Genomic DNA, 21,059 nt, shown 5'->3' on the forward strand with positions numbered 1-21,059 from the left:
TTCATCTCTGGAAACTGTTTTCTGTACACCTATGAATTGTGGCATGCTATGTTAACTGCTAAGTTTACAACTCAGCCCTTTTCACAGTTCACCTTGGGAAAGTGCAGTGCTGTATTTACAGCTTGCACAATAAATAAGAAGTATACATGGGAATATGAGTACACTTAAAAGCATGATTCTTATTCTTATGTTACTTTGCCATATTGCAGAGACACAAATGACTCGCTAATCTGAATGAGACTCTTGAGGAATTAGGGCACTAATTGTTTTTTATGGCAATGCCAGCCTTCTTCTCCTCACATACCATAACGGAGGTACAGTTGGGTAGGGAGAAATGAGAGCAGAGAGGAAAACACAAACTGTCTGCATGGAGATGAGTGCCTCAATATTGAGGCACAGCTCAATCTTTTAAGTTTAGCCTCACAGCACTCTAAAAGCAACATTTACCAGGTCTAGAAAAGCACTCTAAGAGTCAGGATGCAGGAGCACATATCCCACGTCAGACCCCTTTATCATTTCTCTACAAATGCTACAAAGCTGCAGATAACATCTATAGAGGTCTCACCTAGTCTTATCTCAGGGCTTTTTCAGCTGGTAGAACATTCTTAGAAACCAAAATAAATCAGCAAATCCCACGGAATACTGTGGTAATGAAATCACTCCTTTTTGGCCCTTAAGAGATTCTCCCAGCTTCAACAGGACAGTGCATGTTGCTATTTAACACAGCAGTGGTGGTAGTGTGACTAACAGCAATCCTCACTGCAAGAGGACAAGGATTTAAAGCTTTGACATTTTAGATAATTTCTTCCTAACCTGACAATCGCTCTCCAAGAGTCTGAGATTCAATTCAGCATGCTCCACTACCTGCGTACAGCCTGGGCTGCCATCCTACAGCCCCATTTAGTCACTACCTTCAGCTGAAGCTATACCAAAAGAAATACGAGGCCTGTGGAAGACAGGTCCCCAGGCAGATGCCCGTGCCTTTGTGCAGAAGCTCTACAGCAATATCCATTGTAATCAACAGGCTTCACCCCCAGCCTGAGTGGACGCTTTGGGTCACAGTGCTGGGGCCCACTGGCAGGACAGCAGCAGTGCTGAGCCAGTGGCCCATCATCGCTCTTAACCTCCCTTACCATCATTTTCTGAAAGCACTGCGGTTTAAAACCTGAACAGTGTTAGACCAGACATTTTCTTTCTTCCACCAGTCAGCAGAAACCATGTCCGCTAAGATCAATTTGAAACAAATTGAATTTTATTCTTTGCAAATGTTTGCAAGCAACGAGATTTTCCTGAAAACTTGTCCCAAAAGGCAGACAGAGGAAGAGTTAAAGCAGAGAATGTGCTACACCTTCCGCAGCTTGTACAAAGCAATTAGAGGTGATCAACAACAAAAGGAACAAAATGAATTGCAGCGCATACAAAAATAGCATTATTATTAAAAAAAAAAAAAATGAACAGCTAGAACTTCTTAGAACAAGTGTGCAAGTATCCTGTTATCATCTTAGGTAGTCATCAAAACTAAGCTATATGAAAGCTTGCAATATTACAGGCTCTGATTGTATGACATTGTTATGCTATTGCAGAATACTACAACAGGGCAACCCCCTGTAGTTTCCCCCACCCCAAAATACCTTTTATCCTTTCACCAGACCCAGCAAGGCCATGGCTGTGTTACCAGCACGCCCAGCCCACAGCTGTGTAATTCCCAGCTCTCCTATAATAAGAGAAATTACAGTGGGAGAAAAACTCTTGGCAGCAGCCAGCACATCAGTTGGATTAATTACAGCATGAAGCCACGTGCCAGCCACCGAATGTAGTAAATACAGCTACTACTGTAAGATGTGCTGATTTTCTTCACACTTAGCTCTCGAAAGCTTACAAAGGCCGTATCTGCCAGTAATAAATTTCCACAATCCCAACATTCTAGTAATTTTTTTCTCCAAAACAAGATAAAAGAAGCAGAGAGAACATTCATTAACATATTGAGCTTTCCATGATTCTACATCCCCAGACAGGGGTAGCTATTTGGAATGTGACATGGAAGTCACATGCTGGCTGTGCATTTTGTAGCACTTTAACTGCCAGCTTCACCATGACAGGATTCCCCAGTTCTACAGCAAGCTGAATTATGCCTGTTTTCAACCAGCAGAGTCATAGACTTACAAATGCAGAAACAACTCACAGAAGGCTAGGCCAATGAAAAATCATCATCAACACTAAGATAAAGTTAGTGCTAATTTACTTGTGAGTTGTCTCACTTGGTAATATTAGCTACATTTGACTATATATATATATATATATATATATATACACACACACACACAGAGTACCAAAAATATGCCCATTTTGTATTTAAGCACTGTGAACATAATGCCATTTTTAATTCAGGCCATCTGAAAGACTTAGCCAAAACCCAAAATACCTTGTGAAGTCCACAGAGAGCTGAGAAAATGAGCATCCTGAATGCCTCACTTCCTGAAAGCAAATGGCAGCAGAAGATACTTGAGTATCTCAGAGGCAAAACAAGGATCCGAGCCTACAGCTAAGCCACATGTGGCTCTGTGTGTGTGTCTGTGTGCAGGGAGTGAGGGGGAAGCTAAGTGTGATTCTAGTGGTTATCTAGCTACAGAAGTTTCACAGTCTCACATACTACTCCTTACTTTAGGCTTTGGAAACTTATTACATAAACACAATGAACGTTTTCTAAAGGAAAATGAGTGCATTCACCCTCTATTTGTTCAGAATTCTATTCAAAGAATTATTGCTTTTCACAGTTCACTGGCAAGTCAGAGTACTGCACAGACAATTAAATATGGTATTAAAGATGTCTCTGGAGAAAACCAAAGTTATTACAGAAGCACAGAGGTAGAAGGCTTCAAAGAACTAAACCTGAGTTACACAACCATTAGTTTCTACGTACGGAGCATAATATCCTAACAGCCTTTCAGCACCTGGCATCTCTTCCCACCTGCATTTTTCCTAAGCTGTACTGTCACAAATACTACTTAGATGAGATCAGATCACACTTGTCTTGCAGAGGTCTGACTTCAGCCTCTCAGTGCAGTAATCTGTCCATGCTACATGTCTGATGCGACTGGGAAGGAACAATTACTGGGTTACATCTTCAACCTTAAGCAGTATTCTCATAGTATTTAACAATGCAAGTTCTTGAAAATGTACGCAGAAGAAACAGTGAATGCAATAGCTTCAAGATTAAAAAAAAAAGTGTGTATGTACACTCACAAACTGATGAAATCTTGCTGTCTTCAGATTCTGCATTTGTTCTGAGGGGAAAAAAAAACCAACCAAGCAGTAGCAAAAGCTGCCCTCTTTTAGCATCCATTTCTGTAGCACAGAATTCCAGGAAATAAACAAACTGAAAAAGAGTGGGGGGAGAAAAGCACTGTTAGTTTGTTTCTTTAAGGTAGTGTGATAATGTAGAATTTCACCTTATGATACTAAAGCACTGAAGGAAAAAAAGAGTAGCTGACTCTCTTGTCAAAATATGTATTAGAGAAAAATCTCCAGTTAGGTATATTGGGGAGTACTTCAGGGAATCCTAGACATGCATTCCTGTAAGCTGATCTCCCACTGAAATTATTTTGAAAAATACAAAAATTACATTCAAAAGTAAACAACAGTAAATGACAATGTGTTTTATGTTCTGGAACTGATCAGTATATCCTGTATAAATAATTTAGAATTTAAAAGACTTCTGAAGTCAGAAATGCTCAATACACCAGAGAACTTCTAAGGACCAAATACTTTATATAAGCTCATTTCAAAGGGAATTTTCTGGCATGCTTGTTCTAGCTGCACCCAGCAGTCAGCTCTGCCAGTTACACCACTGCTACTGACATCACCAACACAGAATCCTTCAACCTTGTACTCTCTTTGTTGGTTATTCAGCAAATATTTCATGAACATCACAAGATTAAAACTGCAAGTATTCCACATAGTTAGAAACAGGAATTCTCATCGTAAACACATTTTAAGTAAGGGAAATATCCTGCAATGAGATACTGGTATCTAACATCATATGTTGCATAATTATACTCTATTTCTTTCACTGCAGGCTGATAGCAGCAAACATTTCCTGAAATGAAAGTTCAGAGGAAGTAGAAAGTTCAGAGTCAAGTCTGTCGAAATGAACTGATTTCCTGGTGTCTCGTGCCACCTTCTCTCCACCACTGTCATTCTTAAGATCAACCTTCAGTTCTCAGCGTGTCTGAAACAACAGTAGCGTGATGCACACTGAACGCCAAAGGCGAAGCTTTCCTGGCATGTGGCTGCGAGTTCTTGTTTTGTTGGTTTTTAAGTGAGCATCAAAAGCAGAACTAAGCAGATGTATCTAAGAGACAGAGTACTCCCTGTTCATCTCCAAAGCAGGGTACTGGATTACAAGCAGAGTAACGGAGATCTGTCGTGGCCCAACTCGTCCTCTGCTTCTGGAATCCGAGGCAGGAGAGCAGACCGTGTCAATCCCCAGAATTTCTGTGGTGACATATCCTTTTTGGTAGCTGTGAACTTCCATCCCATATGGTTCCCACAGATTCTGCACTGCGCTATAGTCCAGGCATACCTGTCAAAACAAACAAACAAAAACCTTCAAGGAGAGAAAGTACTTAAAGCATTTGGGATAGAAGAATGACTTCTGATAGCATGTCACAGAAGGGACCACACAGATAAGTGATTTGGTAAAAAAAAAAAAAAAAACAAAAAACTCTAAAGAATGGTTTTGTGAAACTGTAATTCAAACACAATTTGACATTTCTGCTCTTTTTAAGAGGTCAAGTATTTAAAGTTTTGAATGTATGCCTGAAGGGTGGTTATCTAAAGCAAAAAATGGCATTTTGGCACAAGACTATTATATTATGCAGATTTTTACATGTTGACAATTAATTCTGCTATTTTTCCAGATAGCAAGACCATTTAAAGACTCAGTGGTAATCAGTGATTCGGTGGTAATCAGATTAAGACAGAGTTAGTATAAAATACTGTAACATTCATTCGGTTCAGGTCTCAAACAAACAAACAAACAAACAAACCTCAGTAGAGTAACTGCATTCATGCACTGTGTTTCCCACAGTGGAATGGAAAAGTTTGCAACCAAATTGAAGTCACTTATTAATAGCTGAACAGTATTACCCAGGAAACCAGCTGTGTTCTGTTGATGGTCGTCCACTGAGATTCAAATTGCAGGCTTTATATACAGTAAGGGTTTCATGGATGTAACCATGAGGATTCACATATGCTGCCATGGGTCCACATAAGGATAAACTGTAAAACACAATTAAAAATTTTGTCAGAGCTTGAGAAAAGGTGTTCAAACATACATTGCCCAAGTAAGGATTACAATATTCTCATGTTCAGCTGCACCTTTCCCAGCTGTTTGTTAAAGGTGAGGAGTTATTAGAGAACAGCTGATAGGATGCTGTTGTGGAATCCACCCCATGGTTATCATAATGTTTCTCTCAAAACCTGAGTCTCTATCATGTGCTTTACTTGATTAGGAGCAATAAACTCACCTGAATATTTCATTCTTGGTTGTTATTTCTGTATCTTGGCATTGCTTACAACAAAGAGATGTACACTTGAAGAAAAGAAGAAAAAAGAGGATAACTTCATTCATTTCCAGATACGTGGCAGCACAGGGACAAATAGCAACATTTCTCTTCTGTTCTCTCAGAACAAACTTTGTACTGATTCCTTTGTGAACAGTCACTCATGTTTTACTCTTTATATCAAAGGATAAAAATTTGTATGCATTTTACTTACTCGTGGCAATCATTAGGATTAATTTTTAAAAATCTACACACTTGTTTTAATCTAAAAATATCTGAGTAAGCAGTAAGAGTCAAATTGCTAAGATCCTTAAAAGCTACTTTAGAAACAAACAACTCTGTTATCTGAGATATAACATAGAAAAGGTAGAATGAATACAAAGGTAATCATTCAAGTCTTTCTAAAATTTGACAACACTGTAGATCAATTGTCTCAGATTAATCAAGATAAATACATGTGCTGCATTGACCTTTTTCTTAATTATGATGACAGAGTAATTTATCTCCTACAATATTTATAAAGCAGAACCAAACAATTTATCACTAACACTGCCAAGAAAATAACCATTTAAATCAGCTTAGTAGAAGGCTTTATTACCACTTTTCAGGAGGTGCATTGTGATGAATGTATTAACAAAACTTGGTCTTTTTAGTCAGAAATTCAACAGTGAATATTCTTGCTACCAACCACCAGACAAATGTTATCTATATTGATGACTCTTTCAGTGTTTTCTCTTTGGAACACGAGTAGCAATCTGAACTGCTATTGGAAATACTGAAAGATGTTGCCACTTCTGTTTCTAAAACACATGGATTCAACGTGAGGTCCAATTCTTGCATTATAAAACAACAGTTATATTATTAAGCCACGTACTATGTAAAAATAAAATGATGTGACCTACACTTAGAGCATTATATGGCCATGGAATGGCAAGAAAAAAAGATCACTTGTTTTAAAACACCTTTGAAAAGTTATTACTTAAGTAATCAATGTATGTCTTTTGCTTAAAAAAAAAATAATCCTTTCAGTCTAAGATTTGTACTCAATAGCTCGATACTACTAAGATTTATCTTTTGCCACAAAATGCACAAGTCTTCGCAGCACAGCACTGCTTCACTGCAGTACGCTATGCTGGCAATATGGTGTCCTGATGTTCAAAAGGTTGGTGACAGCAACACTGGACTTACAGCACCATCTTTTGGAGGAGACACTGCAGCACGGTGTTGAAATATGATTTCTAACAAAAACGAATAGGATTCTTGCTGCAAAATAAGTCTAGAATTAACATCAGTTTCTTCCTTGAGCCAACTTTCCAAGGCAAAGAAAAAGTAAAAACTCCCAGGCTCACTCCCCAGAAGTATTATTTGTTACAGGAGATGGTAAGTTTTTTTTTTGTTTGTTTTTTGTTTTTTTAAGGTGGTGAGAAGAATAATTTTAAAGTAAATAACAAGTATAATAATACTCACTTTGTTCATAATATCTAATTCACAGCGCAGTCGCTGAATAGCACTACCTATTTTAAGCAACTGTATGCGTAAGGCATCATCAATTGGCAGGCAAGCAGCAACTCTGTAAGAAAAATCTAGAAATGAGAAAGTAGCAGGCCTGTTAGAATTTCAGAAAGAAATAAACCTACCAGTTCTACTCAGTTACAGATTGAGAGCTAAAACGTAGCTTTATAATAGACTTTCAGAGTTCATCTCTGTACATCCAGAACAGACACCTGCAGAACACTTTAAAAATCTCGTATGCATTTGGCTCTTGCTTTCTTATGAAACATTTAAATCATATTCCCTCTGTAAGGAGCACAAGAGCTTTACTTCTTTTACTAGAAGTGTTTTAGAACAATTGGAGGATATTCATTTCTTATAAGTTCTCGTCAAAGCTAATGACATCAGCTACCAATATTTACTCAACTGAAGTGTAACTTTAGAAGTCAGAAATGGACAGTCAGTAGAAAGTAATTATCAAACTCTTATGGTCTTAGGATTTTTTTTTTCCCTAATTCTACTTTTAGTTCATAAGCTAAAGATCATACCTATCGGGTTTGTTGGAAGAGACTCATCTTTAAGATTTTCATCCCATTCGTGTAGCTGCCTCTTGACTCTTTCCATCAAGGTTTCCTTTTGTTAGGAAAAAAAGCCTAATGTAAGTACATAGGTATTTCTGCTTTTTTAGAAAAAGAAAGCAAAACGTACAGGAAGCTATTTTCCCTAGTGGACAAGATATAATTCTTGTACGTCTTAAGTGCTAACTACAGACATTTCATACCTGCATGTCTTAAGCTAAGAACAAAACAAGATGGGGAAATGGGCAAAAAACAACCAACGATAGTTCTAAATCTCATCTGAGGTAAGCAGATAACTATCTAAACTCTAGGCATGTATAGATCTGGGCTAAGCAGAATTAGCCTCCTCCATCTCTGACCCTTTATGTATTAAATACACACTTCCACATAAGTATATGAAGAAAAATACAAGTTTTTTAAAATGTAAACTGACTCCAACAGGAAAGACCCACCTGAGACTGTCAAGTGCTTTGTTGGTTAGGACACTCACCTGGAGCATGTGGGACAGAAGATTGAGTTTTCTGCTCCAAGACAACACAGCAGGAACCTGAACCTCAGTCATCCATGCCAGATGCACACTCTAGCATCAGGGACCAACTATACAGAGGGCAAGCCTTTACAACTCTTCCCAGTAAACTACCAGTTACACCTTTCTTAAAATACACTTATGAGACAACAAAATAAAACTTAATATCATCCAGTAAATAAATATAAAAAACTAAATATATATTGCTTGATAATACTTACAGCATCATATAGAGAGTAAAGCCAGGGAGGCCAAGACGTCAGACTGGCACAGTAAAACTTCCTCTGAAATCCAAATCAGAAACAATTTTTATTTAATATTAGCAGATTTTACCAATGTGTGTCTCTCTTTTGTTTGTGTAAACCAGACATCTGGTTATTTAAGGACACAACAAATTATCACTGCCAATATTTCATGAGGCTTCTGAAGCTCTTCTAAATGCACTGAGTGCTACAACTTTTGTACAAGATAGACAAGACATGGATTTTCTCAGAAAACCTGTCTCAGCATTATAAGTACTTTTACTCCTTAGTAATAAGGAATTATGTCTTTCAAAAGAATATCTGAAATCTAGATGGTTCAAAAATGTAAGTGCAATTTGGTAATGCATCTTGTTTCTCCATCAGTTATTGATGCCTCAGCAACCACAGCAATTACTGATCCTATGTAAGGTGATGAAAGTATTTCGTATCAATTCATTCAAATGAATAAACACATCAAATGAAAGAAAGAGATTAATGAGCAATATCAAGTATCTTAAGCTGACAAAGACAAATTCAAAGAATATATTTTTAAAGTGGAAAACTAATGTGTAACAAGCAACAGGGCTAGTCAGAAATTCCAAGGAGGTTTTCTCACAACAGAACCATTACCAATGAAGAAAACTGTCAGGCTACTTAAAGTCAGGATGTTTTTCTGATCTACCTACAAACAAAAAACACTTGCTGTTTTTTCTACCAACGCTTCATCATCTATAAGCTTTAGCAATTAGCATCACCTCTGACGTGTTTATGTATAAATTAGTAAACAAAGGAAACTCATATACAGCATGCATTTCCCTACTGTGGATAGCTGATAAATAATCACACAATCTGTTATTTAAAAAACAAAACAAAACAGAAAAAAACAGGAGCTTGGTATCCAGCATCCCAGTTGTGCATCCGCCTCTGAAGACGAACAGATGGAATTTAATACCACAAAAACCAGTAATAAGAAACAAACAGTTTGCTTCCAACCTTCTGATACTTCTGCCACCACTGACGGAAAGCTCGATCCTGCCACACCGTGGGTTTTGAAGAAGGAAATATGTGACGTCGGCTGAGAGACTGCAGCTGTACTGCTGCCATGGTTGAAGGCAGCACTCGCTCAGGAAGGATTTGTACTTTAGCCTGTTGGATTCTGATAAAAGAGAGAAGCCATGGAGATAAACACATACACGAGTATCAAAAATGGATTTTACTGCTTACCAATACATGGTACTACAGATTTTAAGCAGGAATCTATTATATCAGAGTTTGTGTTGTACTAACATAAATCAAATTACCTTAGGAAACACGCAGCATATTAACAAACCAAGCACATACTGCTCTAAAACAGGGACTCACACCCCAGGCTAACTTGTAAAGCCATTGTGCTGACTGGACTTTGGTGTCCACTGAAATTTAGTACACCTAAAACCAAAGTAGAAGCAATGAATTATAGATTCCTCTATCTATTCTTAATTTGCCTTTGAAAGTCAGAATTAGCTGCTTCCCAAATATTTTTTGCTTTGGCCTCCAGAATCCAGTATTTTCAGCAAAAGTTACTGTTTATTTTTTCCTTTCCCAGTTAACTTCTTTTTCCATGAGATACAACAGGATGCCTATGTGTTTTAGAGCACAGGTTACCTATTGGGTTGTGGCAGATGGAATTAAAGTCCGACTGACAACGGCTACACAGTACAACATTCAACCATCTCACACTGGATTTTCAGATCTCTGTCTCCTCAAGTTACCCTTGGTAATAAACTAACAGTCAGTTATTACATACCAAACTCTCAGAAAGGAAATTTAGCTGAAATGCAGTTTGCTATCTTGAAACCACAAAAGCTTACGTGCTTAGCTGGAGTTCAAAATCAGCAGAAATAGGATACAGACTCTGATCGTCCTTTAATATCCTAGCATCAACCAGGTCACCTATTCCACTGTGTCTGATAACAGTTACACAGCTATCAAGAATACTGCCTGGAAGGAAGGAATTTAATTTTTTTTTAACAGCATATTTCAGCATCTGTGATGCATCATAAGATGCATATCATTATTTTAAGGTGCTTTTATGTTTTACAAAAGGAAAAACGAGCAAGAGAAGTGACTTATTCCTCCATTATTATTACCAGCCTCCAGACATTCCCAAGAAAACCACCCCTCTTGGGATCAGTTACTGTCCTCTCCATATCTGAATCCTGCAGCTGGATGCTTCTGTGCATTGTTCAAGCTCAGTAGTTAAAGATCACTCAGAATAGAAAAAGGGTAGGCATTTTGTTACTAGCTGCATTGTCAGACCGTTGCCTGCAGCAGTTCAGAGCTACAACTGCACGTGAAGTTCAAGGACTTCAGAAAATACAAGTTACAGGTTTTCAGAGGTATGGAAGCTGGTATCAGGGAAGCTTTCCACAAGACAACACAAGGCACACACTCGATAGAAGAGAGCCTCCTTTCATTTCACATTTGGTTTGAAATGTGGATGAGAGATATTTCCAGCTTAATTTTCAGAAACAAAATAATTCTGACAGATACTTTTGCATGCGTGTTAAATCAAACTACAGGCTGATGTTACTTAGAGAATTTCAGAGCAAAGTTGCTACAACTAAAACACATAGCTGAAGAACCTGCTGATTAAGTATAAAAACACTAATGAGCCAACTTGTGACTGAAAGGCCACATCAGCAGCAACAAAAGATAAATGCTCTTGGTCAAACAAGATTTGCAGTATGTAAAGTCAAACACATTATTTTCTTACCCGTCTGACTGGGTTCGTATTTCAAGCACCTTGAATCTCTGTCTTCCTATTGCTTTCACTTTGACCGTTTCAATTCCATATTCCTGCTCTTCTCTGTAGGCATATATTTCTGCTGTTGTTCCAAAATGTGCTTCCCTTTCACGTACGTTACTAAAAGCAACAGGATTTTAAAAGTTAACTACCCTATTAAATAGGACTGTTCAGATATCTCACGTTAATCTACCTGCACTTCTACAGGTAAAATCTTACAACCCAGCCTTAACCAAAAAGCTAAATGTGGTAAAATGCCTTCAAACTGCTGCAAACGTTTTTTCCCCATTTTAAAAGCTAATTCTAACGTTGGTGTGATTTTTTCTGCTATTTGGCTTTACTTTAAGGAGGTAGAGGTAAGAATCTAGGAATACAAGGCTCACCAACTTGCAAGGCAGTCTCTGAAAGTACCAAATTTCTTTAGACAGACTTTCTAAAAATAACTATTCCCACTTCCTACATAATTAAAGCACTGTAAGTGAGTAAGAGGGGGGAATGCTCCCTCTTCTTTTGGGACACATAAGCCTTTTCCACTTCTCTACCATCCCACGTGCCTCTACTGTCAAACCATCATCAGTGCTTGCTTATACACCAAGCAAGCAAATACACCCCTATGGCAATAAAGTTTCAGAACAAGGATCAAATTTTTACATTTCAGACCAAGACTGCTGTAAGTAAAATAGAGGCAATGAATTCAAACAGCAAAATCACAAGCGTGCTCAAACAAGGACACTTTCTGCTTTTCTTACTTAAATGCGATGCCGTCACAGAGCTACTTTTCATGGTGTGCTGGAAGAATATCTTTATCTAACAATTTCAAACCACAACTTAAGTTTTCACCACAGAACTGATGCAATCATCTGCTTTTGATTTACTATCCAAAGAAATTGTGCTAAAAACACATGCTGCGTACCATCAGTAAACTCACCCAGGTATTTTACCTGTATGCAAGAACAGCAAATGTTCTGTCTTTCTGAATTAAATTCCGCACCATGCTAACCTCTTGAGGGTGAAAAAGCTGAAGAGGTAACGTCTGTCCAGGAATCAACATCACCATCACGTGGGGCAACACTGGAATCACCTGACAGCTGTCATCATCGTGCAGTGTTCTCCCATGAAACTCTTCCATATCAGAACCTAGATACTGAACACAATAAGTCACAGTAAGATCCACTATAAAATAAAAGAAGAGTCAAGGTTTTTACGACAGAGTTACGTAAAAACAATTAAGGATGCTCTGAAACATATTTAATGGAAGATGTATAGAGAAAGACATACCACGTGTGATGTTGGCAAACTGGTGTCAAAATTAATCATGTTTGGCTTTTCGGCTTCTTTACCATCCTGATCTTCAACTTCCATTTCATTGTCATCCTCTTCCTCGCTCTCTGCTAATAAGCACATACAGAATGCTGTGTACACATCAACCAGCACAGATGAAAATACTGAGGAAAATCAGAGAATCACAGAAATGCCTTCAATATCCCCAGGCTATTGCCTTTCACCGGGAAGTAGTTTTGCTGTTGGTAAATAATTTTCTTGTTGTTATAGCAAAATCATTGCACTGTGGAAAGACTCAGAAGCGGGTGATGTATTTTTGAACAGCTCAGGAACAAGTTTTTTGGGCAGCTGATAATGCACAAATTCTGCCAGTTCAGATTTTTACTTCAGAAGTCGTTTTCTACTTCAGTTCTGAATGCTTTCTGTCTGCAATACAAGGATGCCAACCAAATTAATTTCCAGTAGGAGGCTGAATGCACCACTTGACGTGGTACAAAACTGAACAATACAACTAAGTACATAAAGCAACTGAGCTACGAGTAACCTGAAGCTCTGTACTCAGGCAAATAACCTTGCTGATGTCCCTAGACAATTTCACTGCTGTCAACCTCTCCTCTGTGTATACCAAACACGATCACAAAAGCCAGCACTGCACACACAGAAAGGCCCGAACTATAAAAGAAGGCAATATTACGACTCTGGAAAGAATTTCAAGTACAGAAATGTATTTAAGGATTACTATTTTCATGTCATTTCTAGCCCTAGGAATCAATCCCAAAATTGCTTTCAAGCAAGAACACAACTAAGTTACCTGCATGTTTTATTTTGCATTTATCTGTATAAAATCCATACGCACGTTTAAAAGTAAATATAAAAAATAATACTGAAGATAACAAACGAGGTGTTTCTAAAATGCTGGTTTCACTGTCCATGCTGTGAGTCATAATGTAGGCCTGTACATTCACCCAAAATCACAATGTGATTACTGCACATAGGTGATTGTATTACTCCATCCTACTTCCTTACACTTCAAATGCTTATAATAATTATACACCACCCTAAATCTAAAACAGATGTTATAAACCTTGCAACTTCTGCAGGATTCTTACATCAGTAGCTGCTAACAAAGGACAATCCCAACAGCACTGTTTATGTTTCTGTTTTAACTCATTGAAGAAAACCCCAAAACCTGCATGCTTTACAGCACTGCATACTTTGTCTGTAGGAGGAACAGCACAACCCACTGATGTTTCAAATCCATCCTGCATTATATTCATCTCAAACAGAAATGATCCAGCGCTGCAAGAAAATAGGTTACAGACTCTCTTTGGCATTTCATTAATTAACTTAAAGAAATAAGACACCACTTCCTTCATTACTGTAAAAAATATATATATTAATTTCTGCATAATTTATTTATTCTGTGATACACAGCTAGGAATCCTAAACATTCGCGATTGCAAAAAGTTTAAAACGTAGAAGAGGGCCATCAATCTCTAGCCTGATGGAGGGGCAGAGCAGGAAGAAGTTTTTGGGTGATTCTGGAGCAGTACCGTGGGCTGGGGGGGGAGGGAAGCCACCTCCATCAGAAACTGCATTCTGGTTTACTTGCACTCATTAAGTTGTATGAATCATTAGCACTTTTAATAGCCTGTTAGAGAAAGGCTGTTTCATTTGCTTTTCTGAACACAATAGGAATTAACAGTTGTTCATCTGAGAGTGACTGCACCCCACAAACTTTTGCATGCCTTGCCAAAATCACACCCTAACGGCTGTGCGGTGGCAGAGGCAATCTGGAAGGCTGGGAGGAATGATGACTCATTTCACTGCAGCAGCAGCACCATGAGAACGTGGAAAAAACACCATCCTCACACTTCTCCTCGGTCACTCTACAGGACTGAGAGACGGAAGACAAATGGAACTGTATCTTCATCACTCCTAACTGTGTTTTAGTTGATTTTTTAATTTCTCAATTAGCGAGAGCTCCAGTGTGAGCACGCTCTCAAGTCCCTCGGTGCAGGCTGGGCACTCTTGGATGCTCATCCTGACCCACTGCCAACATCTTTGTGCAGAACCGAGGAAATACAAACCTCATTTAACAAGCAGAAACAGGGCAGGAAATACTAAGGCTGGTATTTTTACATTATTTGAAATATACAGCGTAACATTCTCTTACTATTTCCTTCCACAGCAAATTACAGTGGTTACTGGCAAGACTAACTCACCAGTAGGTACATGCTTCTTCTGAAATAATATATATATATATTTTTTTCCAGTTTACCAGGACTTGCTTCCAGAGCCAAAAACACGAGCTCATGTCAGTTTAGAGGCACTACATTCCAAATAACTTTTTTAAAAATACACGTTATTACGCAACAGGCACCGACACGAGGAATTGTGCTGCAGGCAGGTGAAGCAGGCTGCTGTGCAAACTGCTCTGCAAAGGGCATCGTGCAACCCAGCACTGCTCTCCTGCACCTCCTGCTTCCCTGCTCCCTACTGGCACTACAGAGCAATGGAGCGGAGCCTTTCCAAATCAGCAAACAGCTCCTTCCGATTCCATTTGGTTTCACAGTGGCCCAAATCCGGCAAGCAGATTATCCGCATTTGCTAACTTTGGTAGGACCTACATCTTCTCAGCACCTTTCACCTGACCAGCTGCACAGATCCTCAGTGTCTTCGCCCACTACAGAATTACGCCCTCAGCCCAAAAATCGCAGCTCGGCAATGACAACCCCCGCACAGCCCCGCTGCCAACACGAGGCAGACAGAGATGGGCGAGGCCTGCGCTGACAGCCCGCAGCCACCCACAGCCCGGGGCGGGCAGGCAGGCCGGCCCACACGGCCAGGGCCGGGCGGTACCGGCGGACAGGGCGGCTCCAGGCCCGCTGCCGGCACTCGGCACCAACGGCCCGCCGTCCCCTCCGACCCACAGCCGCTCCCCGCCCCCGGCTCCTCCCCCGCCCCCCACAGCCGTCCCCAGCCCTGCCCCCGTTACCAGGCACCAGCTGCAGGTGGTTCCCCATGTTACGGCGTCCGCCACCTCCTTCCTCGGCGGCCATCGCTGTTTACCTGGAGAGGAGCCTGGGAAAGGGGAGGGGTGGCGGGAGGAGGAGCCGCCGGGCCGGGAGCCGAGGCGCTGTGGAGCGGCCCCTGGCGGCGCTGGGCCGGGCCGTGCTCGGAGCCGAGCTGTGGGGGCCGGGCCGGAGCAGCGCAGCTCTGCCGCACAGCTGGCCGAAGCCAGATGCTCCCCAAACAGCCCCTGCAGATCAGCCCTGGGCGAGAAATTCCTGCTTTTCTCACTACATACGTCTTGTATTCCACTAAAGCAGTGTCCTCCCCTAGCCAGGAACAAAGTAAACGCAACTTATTTTTCATAAAACGTTCAAAGAGAAACATATTTTAGAGATAAATAGCACAGAGGCCCCAATAACTGCTGGCAGCAGCTGTCAGACCTGGCTGTGGGCATTTCAACGTTATCCACGCAGCGTTAATACAAACAAGATTCAATATCACATTTGCCGAAAGGAATGTGTTACAGACGCCTCTGATGAGACACCAAGCATTCCTAAAATGAGCGCTCAGTTCTTCAGAGATTGCATTACCTGCATCAGCTCAGTACGACAACACCGCTCCAGCATTTTTTAGCTACCACACGTGCCATAATAAAATCCAACAAATACCTTTGCAGACATGCTGGATTGCAGTCCAGCAAGCAAGCATTAAGAAATTATGACCCATTTCTTCTACAAACCCTAGCATTTGATTAGAAAAAACAGTTACAAAATATAATTTTCACATCTTTCAGCATGCTAATACAGCTGGATGCCTGTTGTTGGGGTTTTTCTTTTCATACAACTGCAAAGGATATGTCTGAGTCACGCTCTTAAGCATGTTTCCAGAGTGATGAAGGATAGAACTTATTTTTTTAATGGCTGCCGAGTTTCTCAATTCAGATGACAATGAGGTGTTTTCTTTTTAAGTGAAATATTATATATATTTAACAAAAATTAAAATGACAACTGCTGGAAATTCTAGAACCAAAACCCAGGAATTCTTATTTTGGATGAGATCACATCTTTGTGATGTTAACACTGCTAAGAGCTGTATTTGTGTGCAGAATGTACAGTTCTAGTTACTGCTTTCATCCTAAGTCTAATACTGCAGATTGGACATAAATTCTAATTTAGTCTGTGACTATGATTTATCTACATTAATATCCACCAGCGTTTCTAGGCCTAGTGAAAACAGAGTGAATTCTTTTCTTAAGATATGTGATTTCTGTTGGGTTACAAGTTACTATTGGGATGTTTATTTTACTGAAATACTCTGAGGTGTGATTAATTTTAATTTTTTAACCTAACGGTCTTAGAAAGTACATTTAATATATGAACGTTTGGCTCTATTATCACAAAAGACAATCTCTAGTTTGAAGAGTGTGGCTCGTTAATCTCACACTTCAGTCCCTCCCAGCACGTGCCATGTTCCCAAACTCAGACTGGAAGCACCACAGGCCATATTCTTCCACTGGTATCAGCACAGGGTCTGCTTAAAGACAGAAAGCAGAAGATTGCAGACTGAAGAGCAGCTGTGTCAATCGCAAGTTATTGTATTAAATTTGATCAAGGCAACTGTACATATATCTCACAGTATGTTAATCTGGTCAGTGTCAATCTATCTGTGAGTTGCCCAAATTACTGTAATTTAGATGAAGTCAGAGCACTTGGTATGATGAAGGGCTTTTTTTTTTCTTCTTAGCAGCTGTTTATCGAAGACACACGCAGCCAGCTGTCATAAATTTTCATTTTGTTATAGGAGTGCTGTTTGTAAGAACACAGATTAGACACAGTTTTTACGTGCCATGCTACCAGTCCTTGTAGGGTCTACTGCCCAAGTTTATATTGTTTTGTTTGTACCTAGCAATCAATAGCTGGCAATAGTGGCTACGTGTAAAACTGCTGTTGATTAACCTTATGGTACTTTGGAGTCAGAGGACACTAATCACCTTTCTAGAAGAAAAAAACACAGGGGAAAAAAAAAAAAGGACAGCAATGTAAGGGACATTAGAATAATTATAATATAGCAAAAATTGGAATTTCATTTGATATTGCTGAGGGTCATACTCAGGAAGAAGAAAGCAAAGGCTTCGGTGCTGGTGACCTGAGGCAAATGCATTCAATATGAGTGGAGTTCTCAGCAAAAGGTGTTTGCAGACAAATGCCAACCTCCCACTTGTCAGTCATTCACATACACATGTGAACACCAACCAAAAATCTCTCTGCTCCCACAAAATACTCAATTTGGCCACTTTGCTAATTAATTGTGGTACTTGTCTCCCTTTTTTCAGCATGTGGACTCCTGTGTCCTCATCCCAACTGTTCTCAGGAGGAAAAACTAACTGAATGTTAAGAGGATAAATAGGAGGAACTCACAGCAGCTGTAGTGGCAAAATCTCCGGCCATGTAAAATGGCAAAGCTCATTTCCATCCCTCAGCTCCCTCCTATCTCAGCACAAACTGGGAGAAAATAAGTCAGGATGTAGAAGCATCCAATGCATTCCCTCTTCTCCACCTACATACCCGAATTCAGCAGAAAAATAATTTACTGTATTGCTGGAACAAGAAGCACTAGATGGTGCTGTAACATTCACTTTTGCTGATTTTGTTACTTGGGAGACCATCAACTGTGCTGCACTGTTAGCTTTGGGCTTTCTATTTTTAGGGGATTCACAGCAAACAATAGAAAAGTTTGATCTCTGACCTAATCCATTCGGAATAGGCTTTTGTCTGTTTCTGCAGCATGCTGTTTGACTACTTCTGTTTATAAAGTAGTCTCTATAGTCTAATTAAAAAAGGAAAAGTCTTTCGTATGTATGCTATTGATTTCTATTCTGCCAATTAATTGGCTTGTTATACACTCTAGCTCTAGGCAGAATTAAGTAATATATATAAGTACTTCAAAACAAAAAGCGACTCTCAACCTCTGGATAACTATTATTAAATATTGAAAATAAGAAAGCAGTTGCAGGACAAGAAATACTGTAACTTACATATAAAAAGCTAGTTGCAAAAAATACATGGAGTCATCTTGATATCAATAACCAGGCAGTCTCAACATGAAGGACACTTGCCATCTCCAAATGCCCAATGAGGTTCTTGGCTTGATAGATCAGTGAGCACAAGCCATTGGTAGAACTGGTAACACACTGGCAGGACGTGCCAGATGCCTGCCACCCCATGCATGGAGCACTTGCAACAGAAGGAACAGGAAACATTCACTTCCATTAACTGTAAAACCAGGACAGACCTTGTGCTGTCAGCTTCACAAATACTGGGGTATGAACTTCACCATCCCAAAGCTACGCAGCATCAGAGCTGTCTGCTTTAATATTAGAAGTACTTCACAAGAACACAGAAAACACAATGAGGCACTTCCAAAAGCAAAAATTCAGTGATGGTTAGGAAGACTATTCTAGAAATAAGCATCATTGGACAACGCTTGTGGAGCTAAAGAGGAACAGATGACAAGTTCATCACAAAACAGCTAATGCTTACTTCAGTTGGCATTCTGGAAAGAATAGGGCATATTTATGACTCTTTTTTAGTATTTGTTGCCTAGGTCAGGCTAGCGTGACAAATGAGCAGTTCTGAATATGCAGAAGGCTTTCAGACAAAGAGCCTATTAGCCAAACTTGCCTATTACTATGCGTAGAAGCAAATTCTCTTGCCAATGAACTCTTGCCAAGTAACAAACTATTTGGCACGTGTGCAAAACCCATATTCAGTGCAAGTGTCAGACAGCATGCAGCATGGGCCATAACGAAAATGTGACTGTAAACAGAAATTTTGTTCAATAAAGAGAATAGAAAATGAGAACTCCCTTTTAGGTAACGCTAGCTAGAAGGGTATACCAAGTCAAGAAGACCCTGTGTCACTTAGGAGTATTGCCTCTGTGTTAACCCAGAGCTTCCAGACAGCTTAGAGATAAATGTACCTTTTTGAAAAAAGGGGCTGAGGCCCATTCCTGTGTGACTGCAACTCTTCCAGATAAAGCTGGAGACCACTGCAGTTCTCACTGCTCTTGGCCCAGCCTGAAACACTCTTTGCCATGAAACACTCAAGACAGGGTTAGCAATGAGCTGATGTGCCCAACACTGATACAAAATTCTAAAAGAACTTATCAGAGCTCAGAGTCTAATCTCTCCTTTAATATATATATATTCTTTTTTTTTTGCATTAAAAAATTTGGAATTTCCTTTGCCTTACCTAGTGTAGACAGTGGTGACTACAGTGAATCCTAGTAGCTGTAACATTTCTTTTTCCTTCTCCATTGTTATCAGATCTGGCAGCACCCATCTTAGCAAAATGATGGCTGCATATGGAGTTCTAGACAGTATTGCTGAAGAAGATCTAGCCAGCCTTTTCTGAGCAGAGGTTTCTGTAGAGCTTTCATGACAACATAGTGAAATTTAGTGGAGTACCCATTCTTTGCAGACTGCTTACATAGATTTCCCTCCATCACTTGGACTGAAAGTCATATTGTTAGCTTAACCCCTTGAATTTTTTTTAATAGCACTACAGAGTATAGCATCACTTCAATCACTGCAGAGATGGTAGGTGAAGTACACACTTTAAAAACTACAATGTAATGGACATTAAAGACCACCTCTGATGAATTTCTGCCCAGGATCACAGAGGAATGGGTACTCTAGAGATGCTCATAGACTTCTGCAGCTCTCACAGTGCCACTGTCCTTGACCTCCACATTGGTTAGGACAGCCTTGATCCCATAGTTAATGGTATGTCAGGCATCACAGCAAGACTAGATGCACTTTCTACCTGCCTTGGCATGATCTTTGCCATCTCCTAGTGCGATGCTTCAGAACACACACACTGAAAGAAATCTCAGGAAACCCTCTAACTGCTTTTCAGCCACTTTGAAGAATAGAGGAGACATGAAAGATGGAAAATCAGAGTTTAGCCTTACAACATTTTGATCACCCAGCTCAACTGAGACGCACAAGTCTATAGTCAGTACTGCCCCGGTGCCTTCGTGTCACACACCAGCTTCAGCTGTGCAGACTGAGGACAATCCCAGCCTTGCTCTTACTGCTACCAGTATGGGAACCTGTGACTTGCTCCTGGAGAGCAGCTACAGCCTCAGAGAGATGTTTTCATTTAAAATCCTTCCAGCTGCCACTTTCTTCTCTGTTGGAAGGAAGAAAAAAATTGATCTCGCTGCCAACTGTATGGTTAAAGAGAGCTCTGTCAGATAACCTCTCTCATGTTCGAAACGACTTACAGAGCAGCATTTTTCCATTTACTAGCATATCCATCACACTAAGAGGATTCCACTACCTGTGAGCGGCTCCGAGTGGAGCACTGAACTACCAGCAGTGAAGGGTTTCCAATAAAGCAACAGAGTGAATGCCTCTGCTGAGAATGGGAGGAAAATACACCTCCTGCAAAATGGAAATTCTTCCTCATCGCACGATGTTGTAGGCATTTGATTACCACTAGTTTCAGAGTTCTGGCTGAATATTCAGCTGGCATCAAAATAATTCTCAGTCACAGCCTTGGGAGAGTTCTGTTG

The 21,059-nt window shown here is 40.0% G+C and overlaps 3 protein-coding genes across 6 annotated transcripts in view; 1 reads left to right on the forward strand and 2 right to left on the reverse strand.

Annotated features, from left to right (window-relative positions):
* The window catches only part of IL5RA (interleukin 5 receptor subunit alpha), a 25,139-nt gene extending 21,775 nt beyond the window's left edge, over nt 1–3,364 (reverse strand). For all 3 annotated transcript variants that reach the window (XM_085235525.1, XM_085235524.1, XM_085235526.1), the window contains exon 1: nt 3,244–3,364. The gene's annotated coding sequence lies outside the window, so the exon portion shown is untranslated. The remainder of the gene's footprint in view (nt 1–3,243) is intronic.
* The window catches only part of TRNT1 (tRNA nucleotidyl transferase 1), a 10,025-nt gene extending 4,485 nt beyond the window's left edge, over nt 1–5,540 (forward strand). The window contains exon 9 of the mRNA XM_085235522.1: nt 4,076–5,540. The gene's annotated coding sequence lies outside the window, so the exon portion shown is untranslated. The remainder of the gene's footprint in view (nt 1–4,075) is intronic.
* CRBN (cereblon) lies at nt 1,235–15,600 on the reverse strand. Of its 2 annotated transcripts, none has more exons than XM_085235520.1 (11): nt 15,466–15,600; nt 12,465–12,577; nt 12,128–12,330; nt 11,157–11,306; nt 9,395–9,557; nt 8,381–8,443; nt 7,604–7,688; nt 7,032–7,147; nt 5,529–5,593; nt 5,149–5,280; nt 1,235–4,582 (listed from the first exon to the last, which is right to left on the reverse strand). In XM_085235520.1, exons 1-11 carry the CDS (start codon nt 15,527–15,529, stop codon nt 4,399–4,401), a joined length of 1,338 nt encoding a protein of 445 aa, XP_085091646.1. In that variant the 5' UTR covers nt 15,530–15,600; the 3' UTR covers nt 1,235–4,398. The 2 variants fall into 2 exon arrangements, with proteins under 2 accessions (XP_085091646.1, XP_085091647.1); XM_085235521.1 differs by having other exon boundaries at nt 12,465–12,574; nt 15,466–15,580.
* Nucleotides 15,601–21,059: the final 5,459 nt, after the last annotated feature.

Source organism: Meleagris gallopavo, chromosome 14 (genome assembly GCF_905368555.1).
Source record: "Meleagris gallopavo chromosome 14, MGAL_WU_HG_1.1, whole genome shotgun sequence".
Taxonomy (NCBI): Eukaryota; Metazoa; Chordata; class Aves; order Galliformes; family Phasianidae; genus Meleagris; species Meleagris gallopavo.

What these genes read in the sequence shown, in the direction of transcription:
- CRBN (XM_085235520.1), bottom strand. Translation starts at nt 15,529, where the DNA reads ATGGCCGCCGAGGAAGGAGGTGGCGGACGCCGTAACATGGGGAACCAC. An exon ending in TTTACTCTCTATATGATGCT is followed by an intron (nt 7,689 to 8,380) that starts GTAAGTATTATC and finishes TCCTAACAAAAG; the next exon opens with GAAACCTTGATGGAAAGAGT. An exon ending in ACCAAGAATGAAATATTCAG is followed by an intron (nt 5,281 to 5,528) that starts GTGAGTTTATTG and finishes TGTGTTTTACAG; the next exon opens with TTTATCCTTATGTGGACCCA.